This window comes from Labrus bergylta, chromosome 3, assembly GCF_963930695.1.
Source record: "Labrus bergylta chromosome 3, fLabBer1.1, whole genome shotgun sequence".
NCBI lineage: Eukaryota > Metazoa > Chordata > Actinopteri > Labriformes > Labridae > Labrus > Labrus bergylta.
In genome coordinates, this window is record NC_089197.1 from 9,334,961 (window position 1) to 9,361,957 (window position 26,997).

A 26,997-nucleotide genomic window follows, 5' to 3' on the forward strand; every position below is an offset into this window, starting at 1 on the left:
TATTTTAAGTTAAGTTTAAGCTTTAAGTTGTATTTTAATTGACACTTTAAATTTAGGTTAAAATGTTTCATACTTGCACTGTTGTTAATTTACTGTGTGCCTTTGAATTGCCCCCCGGGGACAAATAAAGTTTTTTGAATTGAATTGAATTGAATTGATAAATAAATAAATACACTAGCCAACAGATAGCCTAAATATTTAGGGGTATCAAAAGCTGTTGTTTTTTATGATGCAAAAAATACAGAAGCCCTAAGCAGACATACATCCATACCATACAATTTATTTTGCTGCTTCCTCCTGAGATAACAAATAGTTTGGTTGTCAATTTAATTATTTTTGTTATCTTGGGACACAAATGTTGGTAATTCCAATTATTAAGATTTTCCCATATGTATAAACCTCTTTTGAATTGAATTGAAAAATTTAGTTAAATTCTGTTATCTCCAGAAAATGACATTAGTTACTGATCAGCGGCAAACGGAGTAAAATAAAAAATATTGGATTCATGTCCTCTTAGGGCTTCAATATCCGAGGGAATACAAGCATTTTCAATTTAAAAACTTCTCAGTTAGCTTTTTGATAAAATGTTATCTTATGAAAGAAGATTTTGGCAAATTAAAATCCAGGCTTACTATGAACAAATCCTATTCAACCTGTCTTTTAGCAATCTTAAACTCTACAATGATTTCTTGGAGGCTTGTAAATTCAAGTTAACCCATACATTGAAGCCAAACTTTCCACACATCATCTGTAAAACACACTTCTGCTTCCACTGCATCTTAAACTGTTATTGTCTGCCTATGCATTTAGTATGACGAAAATGAAAATAGGCTGCTAGGCCCCAGTTAACCCTCTCTTGTTTCTTCCTCTCTCTGAGTAATACATTTTTAAGCTTTTGTAATTTTATTGAAATGATTTATGTCTTAATCTGGTTTTATTTCCTAGTACATTTACAAATTTGACGCTGTGTTCCTGTACAAAAACAATAAAAACAGAAGTAAAATGCAGAAGTATAAGGATATAAAACAGCAGTACAAAGTCCTAAAGTCATGTTGAATTCAGACAAGGACATCCTTTCTAAGATAAATATTGCATAATGCAAGACTCTTCTCCAGGCTTTTAATATTATGAGGCCCTGCTTGAGAGATGCTGATTCCCAAACACATTTGTTATTAAGTTATTCACAAAACCAGCTGACACGTAAAAAGCCTGGAGGCCCAGAGGCCGACCAACAAAACAGTATTTGACAAGCATGAAAACATTAGACCACAGCAGTGTGTCTGTCCTCAACTCTGGAAACAAAGAGTAAATCTGTTCCCCTTTTTTATCGACTATTGTTAGTTCTGCGTTTACCTAAGACATAAGAAACATACAGTATATCACTATAGCCTGCTGTTAATGTTAGCTCTAAGCAGAGGCGCTGCTTGTCATCAGGCAAGCCAGGCAACTGTATGGGGCCCCGCCCAGTAGGGGGCCCCTGAGCGCTGACAAACTTAAACCAAAGCAGTGGCTAAAAATGTACAAAGACCCAGCACTCACTCTCGTTGCCCTGCTGAGCGTCGCGTTCATTATTGCTGTGAAAAAAAAAGGTTGTCAATGAACGTCACCAAAGAAAAATGAAGAGGAATTATCAGTCTATAGGAGAGAGAAATAAAAAGAGGAGAAAAGAGGAGTTAGAGTTGGCTAATAGACATAATTGTGATGAACTCTGGTTGGAGGGCCCCCCAATTTATTTTTGCCTAAGGCCCTAACAGACTCTAGAATCGCCACTGGCTCTAATAACACTTATCATATATCCGTCTACTATCTATTTAATTGGCTGTTTTACTTTCTTTATATTGAAATTTTTGTATTTATTCATTTTTGTTCCTGTGTGACTTGACGTTGACATGAACTTCAAGAGTAATCAACTTACAGCCATAAAACACACAGAACACATGATTTCATCTTTTTATCATTTATACAAACTTCCAACAAACTGGACTCACATCACACACAGAAACAAACGATGCTGATCAACAGCAGAGTCACACACAAATGTTTTTTAAGCGTCTGTCTCAAACATCTTCTTCCTGCCGTCCATCCCGGCTTTGTCTTCGATGTTCTTCCTCCAGTCGCCTGTTTTCAACTCCTGTCACAGAAACAAAATCAGGATAAAGCAATCACATCATTAATAAGGAATGCTTGTTTTGTAGAAGTAGTCTCAAAACCTAAAGCACCCACCTCGTCTTTGACCTCCTTCTTGACCTGCTTCAGGTTGGCTCTCAGGTCCATGGACACTTTGTGTTTGGAGCCCAGCAGAGCAGCCAGCATGGCGTCGGCCGACATCTTCACCTTCTTCAAGGCCGGCTTCTTAAACTTCCCATTCAGATCCTGAACCTTCAACTTCAGGTCGTTGATCTGGACAGGAAAAAAAAAATACTTAGATCCATTCGACAGTTTATCTACAAATCTATTCTCTGCTTTAATGCTTTATGGCTTAGGATGTTTCCAAACATAGCAGCCGAAATGTTTGAACTGTACTTTATTTCTGTGAAAAATGCACAATAAAGATGGACAGCTTTGCTCCACTCTGCTTTAAAACAGAGAAAGCTTCTGACTACCATTAAACAACACCTGGTTTGTGTAGAAATAACATGCCACTGGTGTCATCCTTTTCTAGGAAACATATTGTGCTATAAACACTTCATCATCTTGTTATAACTCTAATGTGTGTTCCTAGTTCGTCTACAAACCCCTCAATGATGAGAAAAGTCCATTGTCTCCGTCTTTAGCCTGCTCCACTTTTCAGAAAATGTGTGCTCAAACAGGCCGTTTGGAGATGTTCCCTTCATGACATCACAAAGGGCAGTAACACCTCCCCCAGGTGGGTGACACTCCCACAGCTAGGTGTTTGTTCTGCCTTCTCACCGTAAACAATAGAACATGGAGCAAGAAAGCCCGAGACACCCAAGCCCTTCCAGAGAGGGGGCGTGGTCAGACACAGCTCATTTACATATTTAAAGCTACAGACACAGAAACAGCCTGTTCTGAGCAGGGCTGAAATAGAGGGGTTTATAGACATGATCAAATACAGGATCAGAGTGGATTTAGAACAAGAAACTTCACAGACATGTTTTGAGGAGCTCTGAGACTTATTTAAACTTCTTGAAGAGGAGGAGAAGATGTGACCTTTAAAACACACACCTCTTTGTTGGACTTTGTCACTTTTAACTCCATGTCGTATCGCTCCTCGTCCACCAGATCGAGCTGCTTGTGAATTTTCCTGCACAGCTCCTGAAGTTTTGATCGATAGGAAAAGACAGAGTTGAAGATTGAGGATTCATAACACTGGTACAAACTGTAACCATAATCAGAAGATCTGAACTCTCAACATTTTCATATCACAAAGGTAATATAATCTGTCGTACATCCTGCTCTAAATAATGCCTGAAAATCACAGTATTCTCACAAAGGACTCAGGTGATCTGTAAATATAAAGAGTTTTAAATTTAAGCTGTATTAATTGACTATTTTCTGTAATTATAGTTAGCCACATGGGGGCGCTGTTAACACTGACATTTTATCACATTAAAAAGCTAAAATAATCTCTGAATATCGGCTCTGAATTGGTCTCCACCAACATCAGACAATATTCTCTGCTTTGTTTAGCAACTGGTCGCTAATTCACGCATGAGAAAGAAATACATAAAAACTTAGCCTTGAGTATAAAAAATATTGCCAAATGGGATTCAAAAAAGGAATTCATGACAGTAAATCAAAGTATAATCGATTAACAACAAATTATGAGATAAATAGTCAAAGATATGAAATAGGCATGATGTACTGTCTTTTGATCTCATAATCATGTCTTTCTGTCTCTTTTTTTATTTTTATATCTCATTAGTTCAATCTGTAGATAGTGCTATTTACTTGTATAATTTACATTTCTTTATTTTAGTCTTCATCTCATAGCATCAGGACACATTATACGTTTGACGTTTAACTCTCGATCTTGAGATTTAAGAGTCATACATTTGACTTTTTCTCTCACTATTTGGGCTTTTGTACCTCATAGTAATGGCTTTTGATCTTATAACTAGGACTATATCAAATGATTTTGTCTTTTATCTTCTAATTGTGATATATGATCTAATAGTAATGACTTTCAATGTTGTGATTTTGACTTTATGCCTGTTAATAATGACACACTGGCATATATAAGCTGTCATGAAACCCACACGGGTGTTTGAGGTTTACCAGCATCTCCTGCATGCAGCCCGGGATGGAGAGAACAGGGCAGGTTTCCTGGATGAACGTCATCTTCTCCTTCTCAGCCTCTCGCGCCTCCTTCTCCAGCATCGACTCCCCGATCAGCAGCAGCAAGCTCTGAGAGGAAGAGGGGGGGGATGAGAGGGATGCACCATTTTCTGACTGATGAACTGAAACTAGTCTAATTTCAATTGTTTTTTTGTTTTTTTTAGAAATGATGTATTTTAAAAGCTCTGTTAAGTTTGTTTGTTTTGTGCATTGATTTTAATACAATCTTCTACATTTTTCTGGCAGGAAAACATGCAGATATGGATCTTTATGAATCTCAAGAAAGCATCAAATAAATTATATTTAACTGAACTTAAAAGACTTCAGAAACTCTGACATTTCTCTTGTATATAATGGGTGACTAACATTTATCTATTAGTACTAAAATCATCAGTAAAAAGGTGCTCATGACATGTCACAGCAGTCTGTCTTGCCACAAGTAAGTCTGAAATAAGCTGCATACTGCTGCAAATGTGCAAATACGATCATGATTAAGGGACTATTGAAACCTGCCCAGGCTGATATCTCCAAATGTCCAGACTAGATATAAAAAAAAAATCAGTTTTATATGAAACAGAGAAGTGCTGAAAACCTCAGGAGGAGAGAGGAGGAGGATGACTCAGTTCTGATACTGTAATATTTGCAGTGTTGACATTTTAACCTGAAGGTGAAAGTAGAGGGAAACTCATGGAGTCATCTCTGTGGAGGAGCAGTCGATTTCTCATATTTATGGAGGAAAGGTCGGGACATTTCAATAAAACAAAACACAGAGATCGATTTTTACATAACTGAGTGTGTTGGTCACAAGGATATCTTTAGGAAAAATCACCTGTAAACTTAAGACCAACTTTATAGATAAACAAGGTTTAAGGTTTGGATACCAGACCACCAATCTGGAGATAAGGGGCATGACCAAAGATTTGTAGAGAAAGTCAAAAGGGTCTTATCCATATAGACTGCATATACAACATGGATGAAGTGTCTGTTTTGAAAAAAAGTGAAGCCAATGTGAAATGCTTTAAACCTGCATTCTTGACCAGCAGGGGGCGACTCCACTGGATGCAAAATGAAGCACAAGACAGTCTGGCAGCAGACCTCCACTGTCAGCCCCTTACTAAGACTGCTGTTTTAAGGTGCGATATTTACGTACCTGTGAAGCTTTGCCTTCAATATGAATGTTGTGGAGGCAGATCGGGGGGGACAAAGAGACCCTCCTCTTTGCTGGCCCCCCCTCAGGTACTAACAGAGGTGCTGATGATAGGCTGGGGCCCGCAATGTCCCATGTGATGTTAAATTTCATTAAATGTGATTTGAAGCATCTGTTGTAGAACTCAATCTTCCTTAGGCTATCATATTTCTGTCCAGGATGAGTGTAAACAAGCTTCAATTAAAGCTTAAAATAATTTGAATTAAATGTAAAACATTTTGGGCCTCATCAGCAGCATCTTACTCTACCTTGAGCTGGTTCCTCCTGCCCGACGACATCTTTTTCCTTCAGAGAAAGAGAAAATGGAAAGTTATTCATGCATCTTAAAGTTTGTAGATTCAGATCTTTCAGTTGAGGTGAGGACTCACTCTGCCATTCTGACCAGTAGCTGAGTCCTGCCTGTAGAACGGGATTTGGGAAACACCACAGTGTAGGGGTCCCTTTATAGGTGTTGGTTCAGTGTTTGTGTGTGTGTGTGTGTGTGTGTGTGTGTGTGTCTTCTTTCCTCCCACAGTGTGTGAGCAGCTGATGGCAACCAGTAGGGACCCATAAATTCTCCCAGTTTAGAGCTGACAGCTGCTGGGAGGTTTTTTCTGGTTCATCGCTGAGGTAGATGATTGTGACTCAGCAACACAGTCACACATGTTGTACCCACAGGAAGTTTGCAGCGAGGGAGCCTGTCTCCTTTTCCACACACAATCAACAGCATGGGGGAAAAGAAAAAGATGATACAGGGACAACAGTGCTCAGTACTAAAATGGGTAACCATGGGTAACAAAACAAGATAAAAATAACCCATTAGTGAGAACAAGGCAGATAAAAGAAAGATAAAAATAGGAATATATACCATCAATCCTTACAAACATGGTAAACCAGATAGAAATGTGCTATCAGTAAATCAAGATAAAGGGAAACAAGATACAATGTGCAAAGATCAATAAATTCATATAGAATATTGCTACTGCAACATCCTGTCGCCTTAAATATTTCCCAAAGCATCAAATGTGTATCAATCTGCCACTGAAAATAGTCCCCAACAAATGCTTTACTTCCTTCTGTTGGAGTAACATTTGGTACAAAGCTAAGTTAGAGAATCAAAGACTTGTTTTCATGCATGAAAAACAATACATATTCAAATTTGACAGTATTTCAGGTGGAGGCTTGACGCTGAATACAAACTGGGACTCGGACTTAAAGTATGAAAGTCGAAATCGTCATACAGTAGGCTATCATACGGTGTTCTGAGATTTCTGCAAGTGAAAGATGTAAGTGATGTAGTGATGATGTAAGTGAACTCGAGTCAAGAGAAACCAAGACTGAGGCCGTTGGATAGCCTAGTGATCATGACGCACAACCCATGTACAGAGGCTACAGTCCTCATCACAGCGGCCGAGGGTTCGAATCCCACCCGCCTTTTGCTGCATGTCATCCCCTCCCAACAATCCCTGCCTCTCTTTAGCTGTCCCATCTAAGAAAGGCAAAAAAAAAGTCCAAGACCAAAACTGACATTTACAAAGATCCATCTGAAGATAAAACCAGGCGACACCAGATCTTTTATATGAAGTCAATGAATGCTTAGTTAACGCTCAGTCAGAGGGATAATGATCTGCTGTCCTTGGTTTCCGCTGAATCAGCTCAGCTGAAGTCTTTCACAGTTGACGTCTCCTCTCATCTGTGTGGATGCTTCATTACTTCTGTTTCACAGACTGTAATGAGAACTTAACAGAGATCCAATCACAGCGAGGTACAAATTAACATACTCTGATCAACGCTTTAAAAAACAATTATCTATGAGATAAAGATGTTATATGAAGTATATAGGGGGGGGGGGGGGGGGGGAGGATATATGAAGCGATGACTGTGGTGGAATTTCTGTAGTTATTTAGATTATAATGTACAGATGTCATTATGTTTCTCTAATGTCAGTCAGACCTGATAGAGTTCAGTTGTTATTAGAACAACAAGTACAGATTAGAGAGTGTCAACTGTTCTTCCTGATATCTGTAAGGATGTTTGGTAGACTTGTTGTCTGCTCCAGTGTTATAGACATCACAGTTTAGTCTAGGTGGGTCAATGTGACCCTGATAATGATAATGTCTTTTAGGATATATGTGATGCCTTTCGAGAAGTTCTGCAGATGTGATTGAACAATGTGATGTTGAATCATGTCTCCTCCTCGAGTATTCATCTGATGTATAAACTTTGATCAACGTAAGCCATCTGAGTCAACTGAGTCTTATTGTGTGGAGTCAAGTCTTAGTAATTTCCTCAACAGTGACCATAAGATACAATGAAGAGATGGATTTCAGTGAAAGTGAAACAAAGTGAAAGTCTTGTTTTACTTTCTTGGTTATTTTTCACACCACAGTGCAACTTTTTCTACACACAGCAAGAAAATTAGGTTTCCAAAACAAACTTTTTGAAGCTTAAACTCAAGAAACCAGATTGTGTTCAAAGAAGTGTTCCTGTTTCAATCTCAAAAGATCTATTAATTATCTTTCAGATCTAAAAAAACATTACTCCCAATAATCTACATCTGTTGTGTTCTATTAGATCTGTAAGATAATTGGTGGTGGCTGGTGAATCAAAGATAAAAAACAACAACAACAGAAACCTTTAACACAAAAGTTATAACTAACAGAGACAGCAGGATAGATGTGTTAGCGGTGAACCAGAAAAAACCTCCCAGCAGCTGTCATCTCTAAACTGGGAGAATTTATGGCTCCTACTGGTTGCCATCAGCTGCTCACACACTGTGGGAGGAAAGAAGACACACACACACACACACACACACACACACACACACACACACACACACACATCAACATGGATATTCTAGCAGCAGATTAATCTAAAAGCAAAAAAAAAATTGATAATACTGATAAACAACAAAATTTCAATGTTAGAAAAAGGAAATAAATAACTTCCGATTTGTGTTGATCTCTGGCTACACACTTGAGCTTTTCAGTCATTGTCAGCGAACCTCTACCCCTCCAAACATGCTCCCCCGACAGGACAGGAAAGGAACACCAGCTGTAGTTGAGCAGTGGAGGTTGATGTGGCCCCCTAAAGCACGTTAAAGATGCTTGTTAAACCATTGTGTTGTCAGTCCAAAAATATCCCAGTTTATTCATTTAAAAGTCTCTACATTACAAAGAATGTTTGAGCCAGATTAAAATTACAGAAGAGATTAAATTACATCCCAGATTGAGTTTTTAAAATTTAAACTCTAAATCATTAGCACTCAAACTCTGAAATCTGTAAGTCGTACATAAATCTAGTGGACGCATTTGTTTATGAAAACAAGCAGCAACCTCAGATGTTGAAAATTATTTGGATGTTCATTAAACTGCAGTTCCTTGAGTCGCCACTTGAGGCTGGCTCCAAAAGCCAAAGCAGTCCCATTAGATGTTGTGTTAATATGCCAGTTTTAAAAGCAGAAATAAATGTTTACAGTCTGGTTCAAAAAATGATTTAGGCCTCTCTTGAAAACATCTGTATGGGTGAAAACTGTATGTGTGTTTTTTTTACAACATCTGTTTTGTTTCATAGAGAGCTTAGGGTTGCCCAAAAATGAACAAAGGGGCATTGTTGAGTACACAGGTGGGCATGTTGTAGCCAAGTGGCAACCAATGTGGGAGTTTAAAAACCTGCAGTTTCTCAGGGTCCACTTGAGGCTGCCTCCAAAGGACCTGTGAGTCCCATCCGCCTCTTTGTCTGTTTCTATGGGCCTATTGGTTCGAGGTTAAAGGCCTAAGTGGTGATAGCATTTCCAAAATGGCAACCGACATCATTGGGATTCAAAATGCTTCCTCAGTAGCTTATTGGCTTTCATCACTGAGACAGTCTGAAACAACTAATGGAAATGTTACATGACCAAAACATTAAAAAGCCTAATCCACAAAAAAATAACCAGACTGATTCCAGCAAAAATCACTACATTTTACAACATTTCATAATATCTAGCCTATTAAATTAATTTTATTTTTATTTATTTATTTGTTTTTTATTTATTTATTTTACTTACAGTGCCTTTGGTGCTGTAACATTTATAACAACTCAGCAGTGTTGTTCATAAATGTTCATAAAACATTAGGGGCCATTCCTGCCAAAACGATATTTTTAAAAATAAAATTACCGGAAGTTGTGTGTTTGTTCTCGTCAAGCAGGCTTTTATTATGTACCCGTTGACCGGAAGTGATGTGGTGTCATTACACAGACTTGACAGGAGTGTGAAGATGGCGGCGTACAGTCGCTCTCAGCTGCTGTTGCTGCTGTTGTCGTCCGTGTGTCTCTGCAGCTTCAGCTCCGTCTTCGGCTTGAAAGCAGCCAGCGGCCCGGCCGAGCCGCCCAACCCGCCCGTCCTCAGAGCCGTCGATCCCCCGCTGAAGGATGCACCTGCCGCCGCTGCTGCTGCCGCTGCTGCCGCTGGGGCCTCTCAGCCTCGAAGGGCGACCGGTTGGAAGCTGTCGGAGGAGGAGGCCTGCCGGGAGGACCTGACCCGCCTCTGCCCCAAACACACCTGGACCAACAACTTGGCCGTGCTGGAGTGCCTGCAGGACCGCAGAGAGGTAAGCGACAACCGGCCGGGGCTGAGGGTTCACAGCGGTCCCTGGAGGTGATGGGAGTCTGCTGGGTGTGTCGTCCCGGTGAGGTGAGGTCCTCCCCGGCTGACAGTGAGAGTCTGATGCAAGGGTGAACAGCTGATGGAGGGCTGCAGCTCCATCAGTTTGGGCTACGGAAATCCACATTTTGCGTCCTCATTTCATTCAGAAACGCACTACAAGTGTCTGATCACACACACACAATAAAGAGGGATTTGTGCAGGAGTTGATTTAAGAGCAAACGTCACTCTTTCACATCTTCTTTTTTATAGCCTTGTTATTTATTGTATGATGGTCACAGCTTATTATAAAACTCACGCTAAACATCTGGTATGCTTACAGAGGTCAGTGATGTGAAGACAAAGAATGTAAACCGTAAAAGAAGGCTTTAAATCGCTCTTTTAGATCTTTAATTGAGATGTTGTCAGGTGGTAGTCGTGGCATTAAAAGACCTGACAACTATTTCTTTATATGTGGGAATTAAATTGAAAACGATAAAGGAAATCACTCTAAAATGCACACGAGGGCGATGATGCCGTCCTCACAGAACACCTCAGTGAAAGGTTTGGTGTTGTCTGAGGTTTTCCACCTCTGCACACAACAGCTGCTCACTGCAAATTCAGTGAAGTAAGTATCAGCCAGAGTGAGGTGTGAAGTCAGTGTGTGTGTGTGTGTGTGTGTGTGTGTGTGTGTGTGTGTGTGTGTGTGTGCAGTCATCCAGCTTTCACATGACTCACTGGTGAAACAAAAAACAAACTTGTCCTGCTTTTGTTTCTTTAAGTTGAAAAAAAAAACACAAAACATTCGCTCTCTCATCATTTCCAGATTTCCCGCCTCCTTGCACAGATTTATTTCTGACTTTTATTTTGAAAGAGATTGTGAAGAGGTTTTTTTTTTTGTTAAATCCGACTTCTCATTAATCACACCGAGTTAATCAGCGTATCGATCGATGAACAGAAAACAAATCTGCTGCTAACTGAGTTGTGTGGTTTTGGAGACGAGCCAGAGAGCTCCTCGCAGAGCAGACTGACCTGGTTCGGCTCTTTACTCTGAGCCATGTGATTTAAAAACATTTCTTTTCTTTTTTTTACATGTTGTTAATCTGAAACTTTGTTCTGTTAACTGCACATAAAAAGTGATCGTGTTTTATAGTACTATGAGAACAGGAAAGTGTTTCACAATATTGCAGACGAAATAAACACATAAAAACGGCTCAAAGGACACTCAGAGATCTCTTCTACGTCTGATAGTCTTCAAGGAAGTGCAAATCATCAAGAACAACTTTGCTGGTGTCAGAAATGCAGATTTATTCAACTTATTTCAGCTGGTTTTTTTTTTTAAATGTAATGTTTTGCTTTTATGCCTTTTATTTTATAGGACGGTAAGTAATCAGAGAGAGAGAGAGAGTGGGGAAAGGCATGCAGGAAAGGAAAGAAGCAGCATGTTGGATTAGAAGCTGTGCTGTCCGCTTGGAGGACTAAAGCCTCCGTACATGGGGATGAGACCTATAACCGCTTGACCATCGGTGCCCCAGTTTTAGGATGGGTTTTTCCAACTTCATATCTGACACCATAAAGTCCCTCTTGTAGTGGAACCTTGTTATTAGCTTTGTTTGAAGAAGTACTGTGTGATCTCTTAAAGTTGCTGTGATATTTCAAGGAAGAATGTACGTTCCAGTTGGATAACTCCTTTGTGTAAACTCGAGTGAAGAGGGGTTGGAGGTGTGTCGCTGGAGGAGAGCGGAGGATCCAGTATGTAGGAGTCAAGTTTGTTTCAGTTTCGTGCTGGTGCTCAGGGGTTACTGGATCAAAAAGTCGCACATTCTCCCTTCAAGTCATCACAAGCGCTGACACAATGTTCAGTCCCTCCAGGATGTTCAAATTTTGCATTTCAGCAAATTCACACAAATTAAACCGATCTCCGTACATTTTTCTTGACACTTGCAATTTTGGCCAATCACTGCAACTTTTCAGAAGATTTGACTTGCAGCTTATTTCTTGTGCTCCTGTTGTAATGTGTCATGTCGGGGGGGGGGGGGGGGGGGGGAACTGGGGAGGGAGAGAGAGGGAGAGAGTGGGGAATGACATGCGGGAAAGCTACAGGTCGGACGTGAACCCGGGCCAACCGCTTCGAGGACAACATCGTCTGTACATGGGGTGCACAAACTAAACGGCACCCTAGTTTTATTCAACTTTAACACATTTTAAGAACATGTTTTCTTGCGTATTATTTTACACACTTTATTAAGCATCTCAATACGGGATGTCAGAAGACAAACAGCTCACTAAAATAAAAAAATAAATAATAAAGCCAATAAAAGGCTGTATAGTGTCTCACTCACTCACTCACTCACTCACTCAAGGGATGTGTAAAATGTTGCACACTAAAAAAAGCCTTTAAACATCCAAACTTGCATTGCAGCTAATTTTATAAAAGCTGCTGAAAAATCATTTATTTTGGGCAGCATCAAAGACTGAAAACGCCTGCTGAATCCTGGAGGGACTTCCTGTTATGCCGTCTCTTAGTGTTATGGTACACTGAAGTCTTTCAAATTAGACGGTATATCTAAAAAAATCAGGCCTGCGTGGTGGTTAGCGCTGCTGCCTCACAGCGAGGAGGTTCCTGGTTTTTGAATCCCCGTGGGACAGGAGCCTGCCTGTGTGGAGTTTGCATGTTCTGCCCGTGCATGAGTGGGTTCTCTCGGGGTAGACAGCTCTCTCCAATGTCTTTAATTTGGACTGCAGTACCCATTTAAAATGCGACATATTGCTCATTTAATGGTCAGAAGCGTGCATCATGTTAGAATCATTGAAGCATCATCTTTTGGTCGGTCACATCCTTTATTTGATTGTATTGCTTTTAAACGTATCTATGAATTATGTGAAGATGTTGTGACATCATTTAAACTGTGCATTAATAATGTTATTCTAAGTGGAAATACTTAGAATGGGAGCAACTCAAACCCCCCTTACACCGAAATCATAAGTAATGGACTTCATGCTGTTTTTTTAGCTGTAAGGTACAAACTCCCAAATATTTCTCCAACTAGACTTTGGATATCTGCCGTTGATATCCAGCTAAAGATTTAAGATGTAGTTACCATGCAGGGCTCTAAATGTGATCGAACAATGTAGAGCTAGGTTTAATTGCAAAAGAAATGAAAAGTGGTTGTCATGAGAGTGTAACAGGCCCGGAGTGTTTTTTTTTCATCACATGTGAATAAAAGGAAAGAAAAAGATGAATAATCATCTCGATCTCAGCTGGGGACACAATGAGCCGCAGTTTAAAAGCTCTCCTCAGCTGGTAGAAACAAGAACAAGCAAACAAATTACACGCCTGTCATGACTCATCTATTGTGCATCTGCTCGTATGGAAGAGAAAAACCTCCTCTGGAGCTCCTCCGAGGCTCGCTCCTCCATTTTCTCTCCCCCTTTAACGGTTTTGTTTTTGGGTTCTGATCTGGACGGAGGGCCTGAGGATAAACCACATCGTTAGCTTACAAGATGTTGAAGCCCCTTTGGTTAAATCTTTGTTTGTGAATGTGATGTTGGCCTGACTATTGAGATAAATGTTTAATTGTGTTAGTCATTTTGAAGCTAAATTGCCAACTTGTTTAATGATTCAGTATCTCCAATGTGAGAACGAGCTGCTCCTCTTTGTCTTATGCAGTCTTAAGTAGACTGCAATTCACAATAACGATAACATAGTTGTGTGAGAACGACAGGAAGTGCCATGAATAAAGAAATATAAACCTGAACTCAAAGTTTTAATAAGTAGCTCCTGATTTTTATGCTTTCACCAAACCTTTTGGCAACATGTTTCTCCTGAAATCAAAACAGAAAGCTGTTTACTTTTTCCACCTTCAAATTGACTCCAATGAATCTGAGGGCAGCAGGTAGCTCAGGTCATCTGATGTGCATGAACACTATGTCCAGGTTTCCTTCCTATAGTTATCAGGTATGCACACTGAGTGGGAAAGAACAGCTGATTTACAAAAAGTCATCCATCGAGATACATTCAGACTTGACTCTCTTTTTCTGTCTCCTCAATTTCTGGCTCTATCCACTGTCCTGTCTTTCCAATAAAGGCGTACCCCCCCCCCCTTTATTTTCACAGGCCAGATTCAAGCTGAAAATACAAAATATTTAAATATACTTCGAGTTCATGTGTGTGTCAACAAACAAATAATAATATATATTTGAAAATTGCCCTGTAAAGGAATCATCCTGAAAATTAAACACATTTTAAATCTATGTGGTTTTCAAAATGAAAACTATGATGTGAATCTCTAACAGATAAATAATGACAAAATAGTAATAAACCCTTCTTATAATATAAACTAGATTAGTAAACTCTCTGATGTTTGACTGTTTCCTCTGAATAAATTCATTGCAGATTGTTCCAAACTAATAAAAACATTCTGAAACAACCAGAGAGATATAATGCTTTAAAGCCTTTGTGTGGGATTTTATTCTTACAACTAATTGACGTCACCCCCCGAGATATACACACCCCACCCCTCTGGCACACTGACGTCAAACACACACACACACACACACACACACACACACACACACACACACACACACACACTCCTACCCCCAGCTCTGAGCGATGTCCTCTTCACTGAGATAATTACATTGTTTTTACTCCAGAACAGCTGTGACCTCCTGAAGACGTAAATTACTCTTATAAATCTGCTTCATCTCTGGAGAAAGACACACACACACACACACACACACACACACACACACACACACACACACACACACACACACACACACACACACACACACACACACACACACACACACACACACACACACACACACATACAGCGTGTGGTAACAATGCAGCGTCTCAGTATTTATTTGTGTCGGTCTGAGCTCTGATATCCGACACTTGATCGATGTCTGACAAACAGCGACGCAGAGACAAACTCACTGCTGCACTTGAAGTCACTTTGAGACAACACGCCCGAGGATGTTTCCAGATGAGGTCACTCCGTCATCTTCAGCCTGTGGAACGACAGTGTGTGAAAACGCTGTGTGGACCGTAGAGCAGCTTCAGAGCCGCTGAGTGTCTGCAGCTCTGTCCTTTTTGATTGACTGGTTTCATTTCAATCCACGTTGATGCCTGCTGTCACTTTGTTCAACTTCAAATCACAACACAAAGACTCTTTCTAAAGCTGACATAGCAACTGTGATGCCACTCTGCTGTGCTTAAGCGTCTTCAGCAGGATATGAACGACGATGTGGAGCTGGAGAGCAGCGAGGGGTTGGCCAAAGCCTTATCAGTACTTCTGGGTCAAACTATGCCGTAGTATCTGTGGTGGAATTTCTGTAGTTATTTAGATTATAATGTACAGATGTCATTATGTTTATTCACTGTTCTCTAATGTCAGTCAGACCTGATAGAGTTCAGTTGTTATTAGAACAACAAGTACAGATTAGAGAGTGTCAACTGTTCTTCCTGATATCTGTAAGGATGTTTGGTAGACTTGTTGTCTGCTCCAGTGTTATAGACATCACAGTTTAGTCTAGGTGGGTCAATGTGACCCTGATAATGTCTTTTAGGATATATGTGATGCCTTTTGAGAAGTTCTGGAGAAGTGATTGAGCTAGACACGAGTACAGAAGTGTGATGTTGAATCATGTCTCCTCCTCGAGTATTCATCTGATGTATAAACTTTCATCAACGTAAGCCATCTGAGTCAACTGAGTCTTATTGTGTGGAGTCAAGTCTTAGTCATTAGAAAGTAACTTTCTAATAAGCTCCACGAGCAGAAATGTACTCAAACTAGGATCAATATTGGAGATGCTTTTTAAAAAATGGAGAGAGGTTAGAACGCAGAAAGGTTTACAGACCGATGCAGAGCTGGATAAACACTGAAGCTTCAGTGTCCACCACATGGAAACCTGCGTGAGCATTGACTCTAGAGAGGAGGGGGTATCGTATTCCCTGTCTGTGTTTCTGTTCATTGTTTGTGTTGTATAAAGGTTCTTTTCACAGGTTAGGGTTTTTAGCCCAAAGCCCAACCGTCTCCCCCTAACTACTGTCTTCTAGGTAATAGATTACAGTCTCGTACTGTTGAAGAAATGACTAAGACTTGACTCCACACTCAGACTCAGTTGACTCAGATGGCTTACGTTGATCAAAGTTTATACATCAGATGAATCCTCGAGAAGACATGATTCAACATCACACTTCTGTACTCGTGTCTTGCTCAATCACATCTGCAGAACTTCTCGAAAGGCATCGCATATATCCTAAAAGAGATTATCATTATCAGGGTCACATTGACCCACCTAGACTAAACTGTGATGTCTATAACACTGGAGCAGACAAGAAGTCTACCAAACATCCTTACAGATATCAGGAAGAACAGTTGACACTCTCTAATCTGTACTTGTTGTTCTAATAACAACTGAACTCTATCAGGTCTGACTGACATTAGAGAACAGTGAATAACCCTAATGACATCTGTACATTATAATCTAAATAACTACAGAAATTCCACCACACGTACCACACGATGCCAGACAGGTTTTGGGTTGTGTACAAGCTGTCTCGGCACATCAAGCCCAACCAACTCCTGCTGCTGTGAAGTGAAAGCTGCAACCAAAGTGAGCATTTCCTACCAGCAGCACGAGACAGATCTCATATCCTGCATTCACAGTATTTCTGGTATCACTGCCATTTTCCGAAATTCTGCAGAATCCTTTATTTTCTTATGGCAATAATTTCACTATGATTAATTTGTCCTCCATATTCAGCTCCAACTCCAACATAATACGCTTGGTTACAGTCGCCATGGTTTCCTGTTAACAAACAAGGAGAGACTTTGGCAGAACAGGAAACTGGACAACTAGCATAGAAGGATTATTGAAGAGCTACACAGACCCAACAACACACAACACACAACTCACAATGGTGTAGGCCACTACGGCATAACGACAGCATAGATTCAGTGCAGGAGTATAAACCAGGCTGTAGTTCAAAAAACAGTCTTGGCTAAATACTCATTCATTATCTGGTTAAAGTTAGCGAGTAGGCTTGAGTCGACTTGTGTTGTATGCAGATGATGGCAGTAAAGTGTACGCAAACAGCCGCTGATTCCCAGACACGCTGATTACCTCCTGAAGTCATGTTTGCTTCCACCTGATAAATGTTGAGTTCACATTCATTCTCTTTTCATCTCCTGAGGGAAACATCTTCAATATCTTTCTCTTTTAGAGCTGCAACATTTTCACCAGCTTGTTTCAAACCTTGTCTTTTGTGCTGCTGGACGCTTGGATCTGGATTTCTAGTCGTCCGTTGCGGCTGGAGGTTTGTGAAGATCGCTGAGATTGAACCCGAAGCTGAACCAAAACATTGAGCTAAAATAGGCTTGTGTCATGCTGCAGATTTATCCCTTCACATCACACACGGTCATGTGATCGTCTTTTCTTCACAGATTAAAGGGAAGTTGGTACAGTCTGGTGCTGCAGACCACCAAGAACTTCTTTACAAGGAAGGACTCTGCGACAGTAAATCCACAGTGAAGCTTTTGTGAGCTTAAGTGTACAGAGGCAGACGTTTGGTCTTGTGTGTATCACATTAGCCCGGAGGATTTTTTGTCACATTACTCCTCCCCTCATGCAGAAACAGTACGATTCTGTTATCACTTCAGTTTGATCAGACTGCTTTCAAAGGCTTTCAAAGTACAACATCTCCTCAGTAATTAATCACTCCAGTATCACTAATTGGTAGGTTGTTTTTTTTTTCTTCTACTGACGAGGCTGCTGAGACTTTGGTTCCTCATTACACTTGTTCGTCTGTCTCTGAAACATTAAGTGGAATTGACGGTTTAAAAGTCAGGAGGAGGCTCTTTTGTTTTTTCTGTCTTTGTTCCCGTGGGCTGAGCAGAGTTAACACCAAGCGCTTTCATGTCTTTTTTTTCTTTTTTTTCTTTTTTACTGCGGAGTGATGTGAAGGAGGACGGAAAGCTTCTCGCTGTGATTGTTGAGGATGTTGTTGTGGGAGAGTCAGTGAAGAGCCTCTGATTCTTTGTTCTTTCTGAACCTCTCCCTGTTTGGAGGAAACACTCGGGCGTGGTTTAGGTACTATTCTCCCCTCTGCACTTTTGAATCAGAGTCGGTTTAATGTCTTTATGGAAACTTAAAGGGACGAATGAGAGCTTCATTACATAGCTACACAACATCCATTTAATCTCCTTATAAAGGTTTGCAGGTTTTAATGAATATGCATTTTTTGTAGGAGGACCAATAAGCCTGTTTCCCTGAAATACACACACACACACACACACACACACACACACACACACACACACACACACACACACAGAGCTTAAATGGATAGTTTGGTGTTTTTGAAATGGGGTGGATTGAGGTTATAGTAAGTAAATTAACCACAGGAGATGTCGGTCAGCTCGGCCCCTCTGTGGCAGGCGTGCAGGTGAAGAAGCTTAAGGCTATATATGTAGAAGAACGGTACGTTTGCTCCAGTTAATTTTGATAATTAAAAAAATAAAAAGCCAACAAACACCATGGGGTTAATGTACGCTATGATGAAAAAAAACACAGCACTTTACTTTCTTGCTAGCAAGCCCCTTTGTTGGAGCACTACCACATAGCATACCTGTACTTCCCCCCCTGCAGCGAAAGTGAATGTCAAAATGTAACTTTGATTCATGTCCAGATTTCTTCTTTTTTAAGGGGTGATCTGTTTGTTTCAACTCCAGATATTAGTCACATTGTATGCAGACTATAAGAGTTTCCATCTCCTGCTGAGGAATCTAATCAAACTTCTCTGTTCAGTTGATACACTTTTCTTAATATTCAAACACAACAGTGTGACGGTTTCTTCTTAAACTTTTATTTCACCGATTAAAAAAAAAACAACCTTTGACTGATTCCTTTTTGTGTCTTTTCTGCAGGAGACTGAGATCGCGCCTGACTGTAACCATGTAAGTATTCCCTACAAAACTAACACACACACAAACATTCATCCTGTTTTATTATAAAGCGGTGAGAGTTCAGAGAGGAGATCGAATGGCTGGTTCATGCATGACATCAGAAAATGATTTAAATAAACTGGTTGGTTAATAAATCTGTGCACGTTTCCAGCACCTCAGTGTTTGGTTCCTGCAGCTCGTCTCCCCGTCTGCTGCATGATAACCTTCAGTGTTCACAGTGCACAGCAGTAAACGGCAGACAGCTTCATGACTCGCCTGAGGTTTAAGCGACCACTTTGACAGTCTTTATTACAGCTCAGGAAAGCACTGGCTGCAATTAACATGACACACACACACACACACACACACACACACACACACACACACACACACACACACACACACACACACACACACACACACACACACACACACTGTGTTGTTGTGGTGTTATTTTCTGGGCGGTCTGACCGTCAGAAGCTCTTATCTGTGGCTGCTGCAGCTGCAGCCTCGCTGGCAGGAAGACAATAGAGACATAAATAAAAAAATAAAAAAGGGCAGACGGAGAGAAGAAGAATCTAAAGATAAACGAGAGATTTAGGGTGTTTCTTTCTGAATGAAATAACCTTTAAAATGACGTACTGTCCGATAGAGATGCTCTAAACTGATTTGTCAGGATCGGACTTAAAGGACGGTTTGACCACTAAACTTTTGAAAGACATATTTTAAGAAGCCTGCAGCCGAGGCGGAGATATCCTTCCTCAAACATTAAAGTCACTTGAATCATCCTGACATGTAAACATGTAATGAAGAGTTATTGTTTGTCTCCTCTCTCTCTCAGCTCCTGTGGAATTACAAACTCAATCTGACTACAGATCCAAAGTTTGAGTCGGTGGCCACTGAGGTCTGCAAGAGCACCATCACTGAGGTCAGAGTGCCGCGCAGGGGGCTCGGACACTTTTATTTTACATTTACTCACCTGAAAGGTTCCAGTTTGTCTTCCCTGACTGCTCAAACAGGAGTTTTGGGGTTTCCTCCTTCAGTGCACTAACTCCCTCGTCTCATGTTTGATTCCTTCAGATAAAGGAGTGTAATGAAGAAGAAAGGGGGAGGGGCTACCTGGTGTCCTGCCTGGTGGATCACCGCGGCAACATCAGCGAGTACCAGTGCAACCAGTACATCACCAAGATGACCACCATCGTGTTCAGCGACTACAGACTGATCTGCGGCTTCATGGACAAATGCAAAGACGACATCAACAACCTGCACTGCGGCAGCATCAACGTGGGACAAAAGGTGAGAGGTCACGCTGAAGGAGCGTCACTCTGATTCATGGAAGTTTATTTTTTCTAATTCAGAAATTATCTGTGCAAGAATAACGTTTGTTTAAGCACCATAATATTATTCATTTACTTTAGATCGTCTCAGCTCTCAGATTTGAGTGTTTTTAATGATCGTGATGCAGCGACCACTTCTGACCTGATAGTTTCTCTTTCTCTCCTCATATCCTCCCTTCCTCCTTGTCCCCTTGTTCCCCTCGCCATGATTCTTCTCTCGTCCGCCTCGTTGTCGCTGCAGGACGTCCACTCGCAGGGAGAAGTGATCGCCTGTCTGGAGAAGGCGTTAGTGAGGGAGGCGGAGCAAAAGGATCAAGCTCATCCAATCAAAGAGGAATGTCAGCGGGCGATTCTGAGGGTGGCCGAGCTGTCGTCGGACGACTTCCACCTCGATCGACACCTTTACTTCTCCTGCCGAGACGACCGCGAGAGATTCTGTCAGAACGTAAGGAGTTTAGACTTTCAGGACTTTAAACATGCAAATAAAAAATGTTCTTCCTGTAATCAAATCATATTGAAATTAGTCGGTTTTAGGGTCCAATGACTCGGTTAGTCAGTGGCTTCTTAGTTTCTTCAACTTTGTGCTAAAAGTTGAGTTAGGCCCCGCCTCCACATAATGTTTTTTTTCTGGTTAGGAAAAAAAAAACGCTCGGGACTGACTGACTCGGCTTTGTTACTTTTTACTGCATGTTTTATATTTGAGATCGTTTATTTCCTGATCAGTTGGGAGCAAAGAGGATGTGGTTACAGGACACGATCCTACAGCGGCAAAACTACAGGGAATATCAAACATTTGGAAAAGAGCTGCGATGACGTCTACAGCACTTTTCTGAAAAGTTGAAAGCTTTTCAACTTGAGCGCTCGGAGCGGCCGCACAAAGAAGGCGGAGCGCTCGAAAAAAAATACGCTGGGTGCTGTGCTTTTTCCCCGGGCGGCCACTTGCTACTTCAAACACTCTCTACTCGTTGAATCCAATTTAAAAAAAAAAAAAAAAAAAAAAAAGATGCTGACGATGAGAAAGAAACGCCAGGTGGACACGGGGCTTTAGTCGTCTTAATATCACAGTCCTCACACTTGGACTCTGGCTGGCACAAAAGATACAAACTGAAAACTAATGGGAGACTGCATGGTTTAAATTTGTTATTTAACTTTGTTCTTAATTTTAGAATTTGCATAAAGAATAAAGATAGTTACAGTTATTTTCAGATGCTCACCAGAAAATGCATTGGTTGACCTGACCCCTGACCTGTTGTCCAACTTTAAAACACAGTCTATAAAAACATAATAACAGGTTTGTTCTGGTGATTGACAAACACACTTTGGGATTAAAATGTGGAAACCCGCGGACTAGCAAACTATTGAAGAAAATATTTAATATTTAATGTTATTAAAGCTTCTTGTTCTCGTCCACAGACTCAGGCCGGAGAAGGAAAAGTCTACAAGTGTTTGTTCAATCACAAATTTGAAGAGGCGATGACAGAAAAGGTATCAACTCTTAACTCTTACGTCATGCTGGAAACTCAATGTGCATGAATTGAAATAGTTTTAATCTCTAATTCTCCTCCACAGTGCCGTGACGCTCTCACCACCCGTCAGAAGCTGATCTCTCAGGACTACAGGGTCAGCTACTCTCTGGCTAAAGCCTGCAAGGTGGACCTGAGGAAGCAGCGCTGCAGCCTGGACACAAACCTCCCGCGAGCCCGCGAGGCCCGACTGTCCTACCTGCTGCTGTGTCTGGAGGCTGCTGTGCACCGCGGTGAGTGGACGGAGAGTTGAGGTGAACTTTTATATGCACCTGGGTTTCAACAAACCAATCACGGTCTTCAAAACGCAACACAAGTTTTCTGCAGAGGTCAGGTGACTTTGACTAAGCAGGGGGATGCATCCATACGTCATACTGAAATCGTCACCACGGGTTGGCAGTAGGGGGCAAATCTGGAACTGTAGTGGTTGAATTTTCAGGTGAATCTGATGTTTTCTCCCCTAGAAAGATGTTTTTAACAACACTTTATGCAGAGAGATAATCTACGCCCATGATTCTAATCTGGTGGGTCGAGACCCATAAATAGGTCATAAAGTGGTTTTTGGATGTCCACCAGGGGGAAAAAAAGTTGTTGCAAAAAGCTTATGCAGTGCTTTTCTTATAAAGAACATGTGTAGCCGGGTTGTTTCTTCACACTCAGTAGGTAAGTTAATGCTGTCGCTGGAATCATGCGTTCTTTTACACTGAGGACAAAAAAGGAACAACCAAAACCTCAATGTGTTGTGTACAGCGGAGCAATGTCACATGACAGTATGATGTCATCGAAACTGAATCAGCTTTAGAGTCGAAACACTCATAAAGACAAACCCGTTATGGTAAATGATAAGAAGACATGTTGAGTAGCCTTCTGACTACTCAAAGCACTTTTTTACACCCCATGTCCCACCTCTCCAATCACACCCATTCACACACTGATGGCAAAGGTTGCTATTGAGACCATCAGAAGTGCCAAAGGACACATCAGACCCTGTATTTAAAACTAAGGTTTAAAAATCTAATTCTGTGAAGGTCTGTCATTCTTCTAGTGGGGAGTGGGTATATCAAAATATCAGAAATCAAAATATCATCTGTAAATTCTCTCTGAGTCATGACTGTCTACAATGTGTGAGAAGCTCGAGTCCCGCTGGCTGTGTTGTTGTCAGAGTCGTGTTTACATGGACGGGACAGGCGGCTCCTCTCGTTGTGTATAAAAGCTGTTTTAGTCAAGAACTAGAGAGAAGAAGAAGAACGTACTCACTGATTATTTGAATGTCACTTAAGTGTGTTTAGATCACGGTCATTCTGTGTATATTTACAATTGCTGAAGAAATGACTAAGACTTGACTCCACACACTCAGACTCAGTTGACTCAGATGGCTTACGTTGATCAAAGTTTATACATCAGATGAATCCTCGAGGAGGAGACATGATTCAACATCACACTTCTGTACTCGTGTCTTGCTCAATCACATCTGCAGAACTTCTCGAAAGGCATCACATATATCCTAAAAGACATTATCATTATCAGGGTCACATTGACCCACCTAGACTAAACTGTGATGTCTATAACACTGGATCAGACAACAAGTCTACCAAACATCCTTACAGATATCAGGAAGAACAGTTGACACTCTCTAATCTGTACTTGTTGTTCTAATAACAACTGAACTCTATCAGGTCTGACTGACATTAGAGAACAGTGAATAAACATAATGACATCTGTACATTATAATCTAAATAACTACAGAAATTCCACCACATTTACATGCTACATGAAGCTACGAGCTAACTAAAGAGCGCTAACATTAGCATGCTAACATAACAATGCAGGACACAAGTGATTGCAGTGCAAAAAAGTAGTGCAATCTGTGCTTATCCCAGTACATTAATTACAAATAATGTAATAACTATTACAAAATAGTACAATAATTGGTACTTGTGTTGCAAGAAAAACTGATTTTGCAGCTTCACAGCCTCCCAAGTCAGAGACACTGTGAAATTCTGAAACAATTGCACGCATTTTATTTTTTTATTATATAACAAACCCAGAGATTAAGTTGAAAATCAGTGAACCGTCCCTTTAATAAAATGTAAATACATGCCTCATGGGTGTTTTATTTCTGTGTCAGTGATCTTCTTCTCTTGTGCTGTGCAGGTCGTACTGTCAGCGGAGAGTGTCAGGGGGAGATGCTGGACTACAGGCGGATGCTGATGGAGGATTTCTCTCTGAGTCCGGAGATCGTGCTGCACTGTCGGACCGAGATCGAGGCTCACTGCTCGGGCCTGCACCGCAAAGGACGCACGCTGCACTGCCTGATGAGGATCGGACGAGGAGACCGCAGCACCACGGTGGACAACGTCTGCCAAAGCGCTGTAAATATTTCTTTTTACACACGTGTGCGTCAGTGTTCTGCTGTGCTGTTTTGTAATTAACAAACACATCACTTTGCTTTCTGTGTGGGCCAACGCTTTGTAAGATACATTCTCCAAAATGTATCTAACTAAGTAATTTATGTTGAATTGTTTTCTGAATAACTCTAAAACCACTTTACATAAATCATTCAGTTTTCAAGCTGTTACTCGCCCATTTTCTGCTTCAGCGTCTTCAGTTAAATACTCACGGTTAATATTTCATAAAGTTAAAATCTGTTTCCACAAGAGAAGTTTGAAAACTACCCAAAATGACTTCTACACTTCCCTGTGTTTGTTTACAATATATGTTCAGCTTTGGATACTGAGGCTCTGTTTGAGCAGCTGCTCTCCTGCAAATATACAAATCAAACATGAGATCCTCTGCAACTAAAACAAGCTCAACATTTAAAATAGTTTAAATATTGTCTTTTTTTTTTATACAAGCTTTGTGAAGCTAAAAGAGTAAAAACTGGTTTATGAGTTTGATTTGCAGCGATCATTTGTCAGATATGATGCAATACGAAACGATATGTTACTCTACTTAACGATCTGAAGTGTGAATGTTTCCATAATCTTTGTCCCCGCTGCAGCTGCAAACGTTGATCCAGTCTGCCGACCCCGGAGCAGACTACAGGATCGACCGGGCGCTCAACGAGGCCTGTGAGTCCGTTATCCAGACTGCCTGCAAACACATCCGCAACGGAGACCCGATGTGAGCAACAAACACACACGTCGCACACACCTACACACTCGTACATAATACATAACAAGGCCTGTCAAGATTATTGCTTTTGTGAAAGATTTATGGCCAAAGAAAAAATGCTTTAAGCAAGATTTTGGGGGTTTTAAGACCATTATGAAAAAGAAGAAGAACTGGACCTTTTTATGTTTCTTCCTGTTAATCTGTGACTCTCTCTAAGCCAACTGACACAAAACAAACATTCATCTACACAGTTGAAGATTCAGGTTTTGATGCCCATTTTGTAAGGATGATGTCGCAGGAACACCTGGAGGGAGTCTGATCACATTAAGCACCCGTGTCATTTATTTACTAAGAGTTTTACTTGGTGTCAAAGGTCACTATTGTTGAAGAAATGACTAAGACTTGACTCCACACAATAAGACTCAGTTGACTCAGATGGCTTACGTTGATCAAAGTTTATACATCAGATGAATCCTCGAGGAGACATGATTCAACATCACACTTCTGTACTCGTGTCTTGCTCAATCACATCTGCAGAACTTCTCGAAAGGCATCACATATATCCTAAAAGACATTATCATTATCAGGGTCACATTGACCCACCTAGACTAAACTGTGATGTCTATAACACTGGAGCAGACAACAAGTCTACCAAACATCCTTACAGATATCAGGAAGAACAGTTGACACTCTCTAATCTGTACTTGTTGTTCTAATAACAACTGAACTCTATCAGGTCTGACTGACATTAGAGAACAGTGAATAAACATAATGACATCTGTACATTATAATCTAAATAACTACAGAAATTCCACCATAACTATGATCTTCCCTTATAAAGGACTTTTAAATAAAACTTGAGAATTTAAACACTAAATATGACTTAAATGTCTTAAAAATAATGTATGGCCTTTATTCCTGCTTCAATTCTTGTGATCAGGATATCACCCTAGAGTTTTTTTTTTACCTCTGTCAAATGATGATGTCTTTAATATAAATCATTATTGTGTGTGGTGCGTGTGTGGTGCGTGTGTGGTGCGTGTGTGGTGCGTGTGTGGTGCGCGTGTGTGTGTGTGTGTGTGTGTGTGTGTGTGGTGCGTGTGTGGTGCGTGTGTGGTGCGTGTGTGGTGCGTGTGTGGTGCGTGTGCGTGTGTGGTGCGTGTGTGGTGCGTGTGTGGTGCGCGTGTGTAGGATCCTGTCGTGCCTGATGGAGCACCTTTACACGGACAAGATGGTGGAGGATTGTGAACACCGACTGTTGGAGCTGCAGTATTTCATATCCAGAGACTGGAAGTAAGTCATTCATATAAATCCATTTACAGTATATTGATTAAATAAATAAATATGAATATTGCATGAATACAACTTCAACACAAACATCCTCTGATGTTCAAAGTTAAATAAACAATAAGAATACAGTAGATGTTATTGTAAATCCATTTTCACTTCACCAATTGACAGAGAGAATAAGGTCATGTCCACAAAATCAAAAAAGGGAAATATGCCAAATAATATTCAAATTAAGACTTTGTTTCCACTTAAAAAAAAATCAGAATATTTTCATTAAACCTTCAAAATTCAGACTTTGTATTGTTATCTGTCTGCACATGGCTCTGACCTTTTCTTTACGATCTGAGGTCCGTCTCAAGGTCATGAATAACACCTTTTCTCCTCTCTTTGTGCGTCAGACTGGACCCCATCCTCTACAAGAAGTGTCAGGGCGACGCTGCTCGACTCTGTCACACTCGCGGCTGGAACGAAACGAGCGAGCTGATGCCGCCGGGCGCCGTTTTCTCCTGCCTGTACCGCCACGCCTACCGCACCGAGGAGCAGGGACGCCGGGTAAGGATGACATCACAAACACACGCTCTATGAGACTTTTGTAAAGACTGACGCTGGAGTCTATGTATTGTCTGAACAAAACTTTAGAATCAGGTGTGACTCTGATATTTTTAAA

General features: G+C 40.8%; 2 protein-coding genes across 4 annotated transcripts in view; one reads left to right on the forward strand and one right to left on the reverse strand.

The window, feature by feature from the left end:
- Nucleotides 1-906: 906 nt before the first annotated feature.
- LOC109988624 (troponin I, fast skeletal muscle) lies at nt 907-9,774 on the reverse strand. 2 transcript variants are annotated; one of them, XM_065952633.1, is made up of 6 exons: nt 9,645-9,774; nt 5,755-5,791; nt 4,240-4,368; nt 3,187-3,276; nt 2,224-2,400; nt 907-2,131 (listed from the first exon to the last, which is right to left on the reverse strand). In XM_065952633.1, the coding sequence occupies exons 2-6, from the start codon at nt 5,782-5,784 to the stop codon at nt 2,045-2,047; spliced, it is 513 nt and encodes a 170-aa protein (XP_065808705.1). In that variant the 5' UTR covers nt 5,785-5,791; nt 9,645-9,774; the 3' UTR covers nt 907-2,044. The 2 variants fall into 2 exon arrangements, with proteins under 2 accessions (XP_065808705.1, XP_020495830.1); XM_020640174.3 differs by lacking the exon at nt 9,645-9,774 and adding an exon at nt 5,875-7,251.
- LOC109988623 (Golgi apparatus protein 1-like) overlaps nt 9,745-26,997 on the forward strand; it is a 29,258-nt gene continuing 12,005 nt past the window's right edge. For both annotated transcript variants that reach the window (XM_065952627.1, XM_065952629.1), the window contains exons 1-11: nt 9,745-10,077; nt 19,049-19,078; nt 19,908-19,994; nt 20,147-20,362; nt 20,645-20,848; nt 21,817-21,888; nt 21,973-22,159; nt 24,081-24,298; nt 24,928-25,049; nt 26,232-26,333; nt 26,729-26,882. In XM_065952627.1, the coding sequence (XP_065808699.1) occupies nt 9,745-10,077; nt 19,049-19,078; nt 19,908-19,994; nt 20,147-20,362; nt 20,645-20,848; nt 21,817-21,888; nt 21,973-22,159; nt 24,081-24,298; nt 24,928-25,049; nt 26,232-26,333; nt 26,729-26,882 (1,725 nt within the window). The remainder of the gene's footprint in view (nt 10,078-19,048; nt 19,079-19,907; nt 19,995-20,146; nt 20,363-20,644; nt 20,849-21,816; nt 21,889-21,972; nt 22,160-24,080; nt 24,299-24,927; nt 25,050-26,231; nt 26,334-26,728; nt 26,883-26,997) is intronic.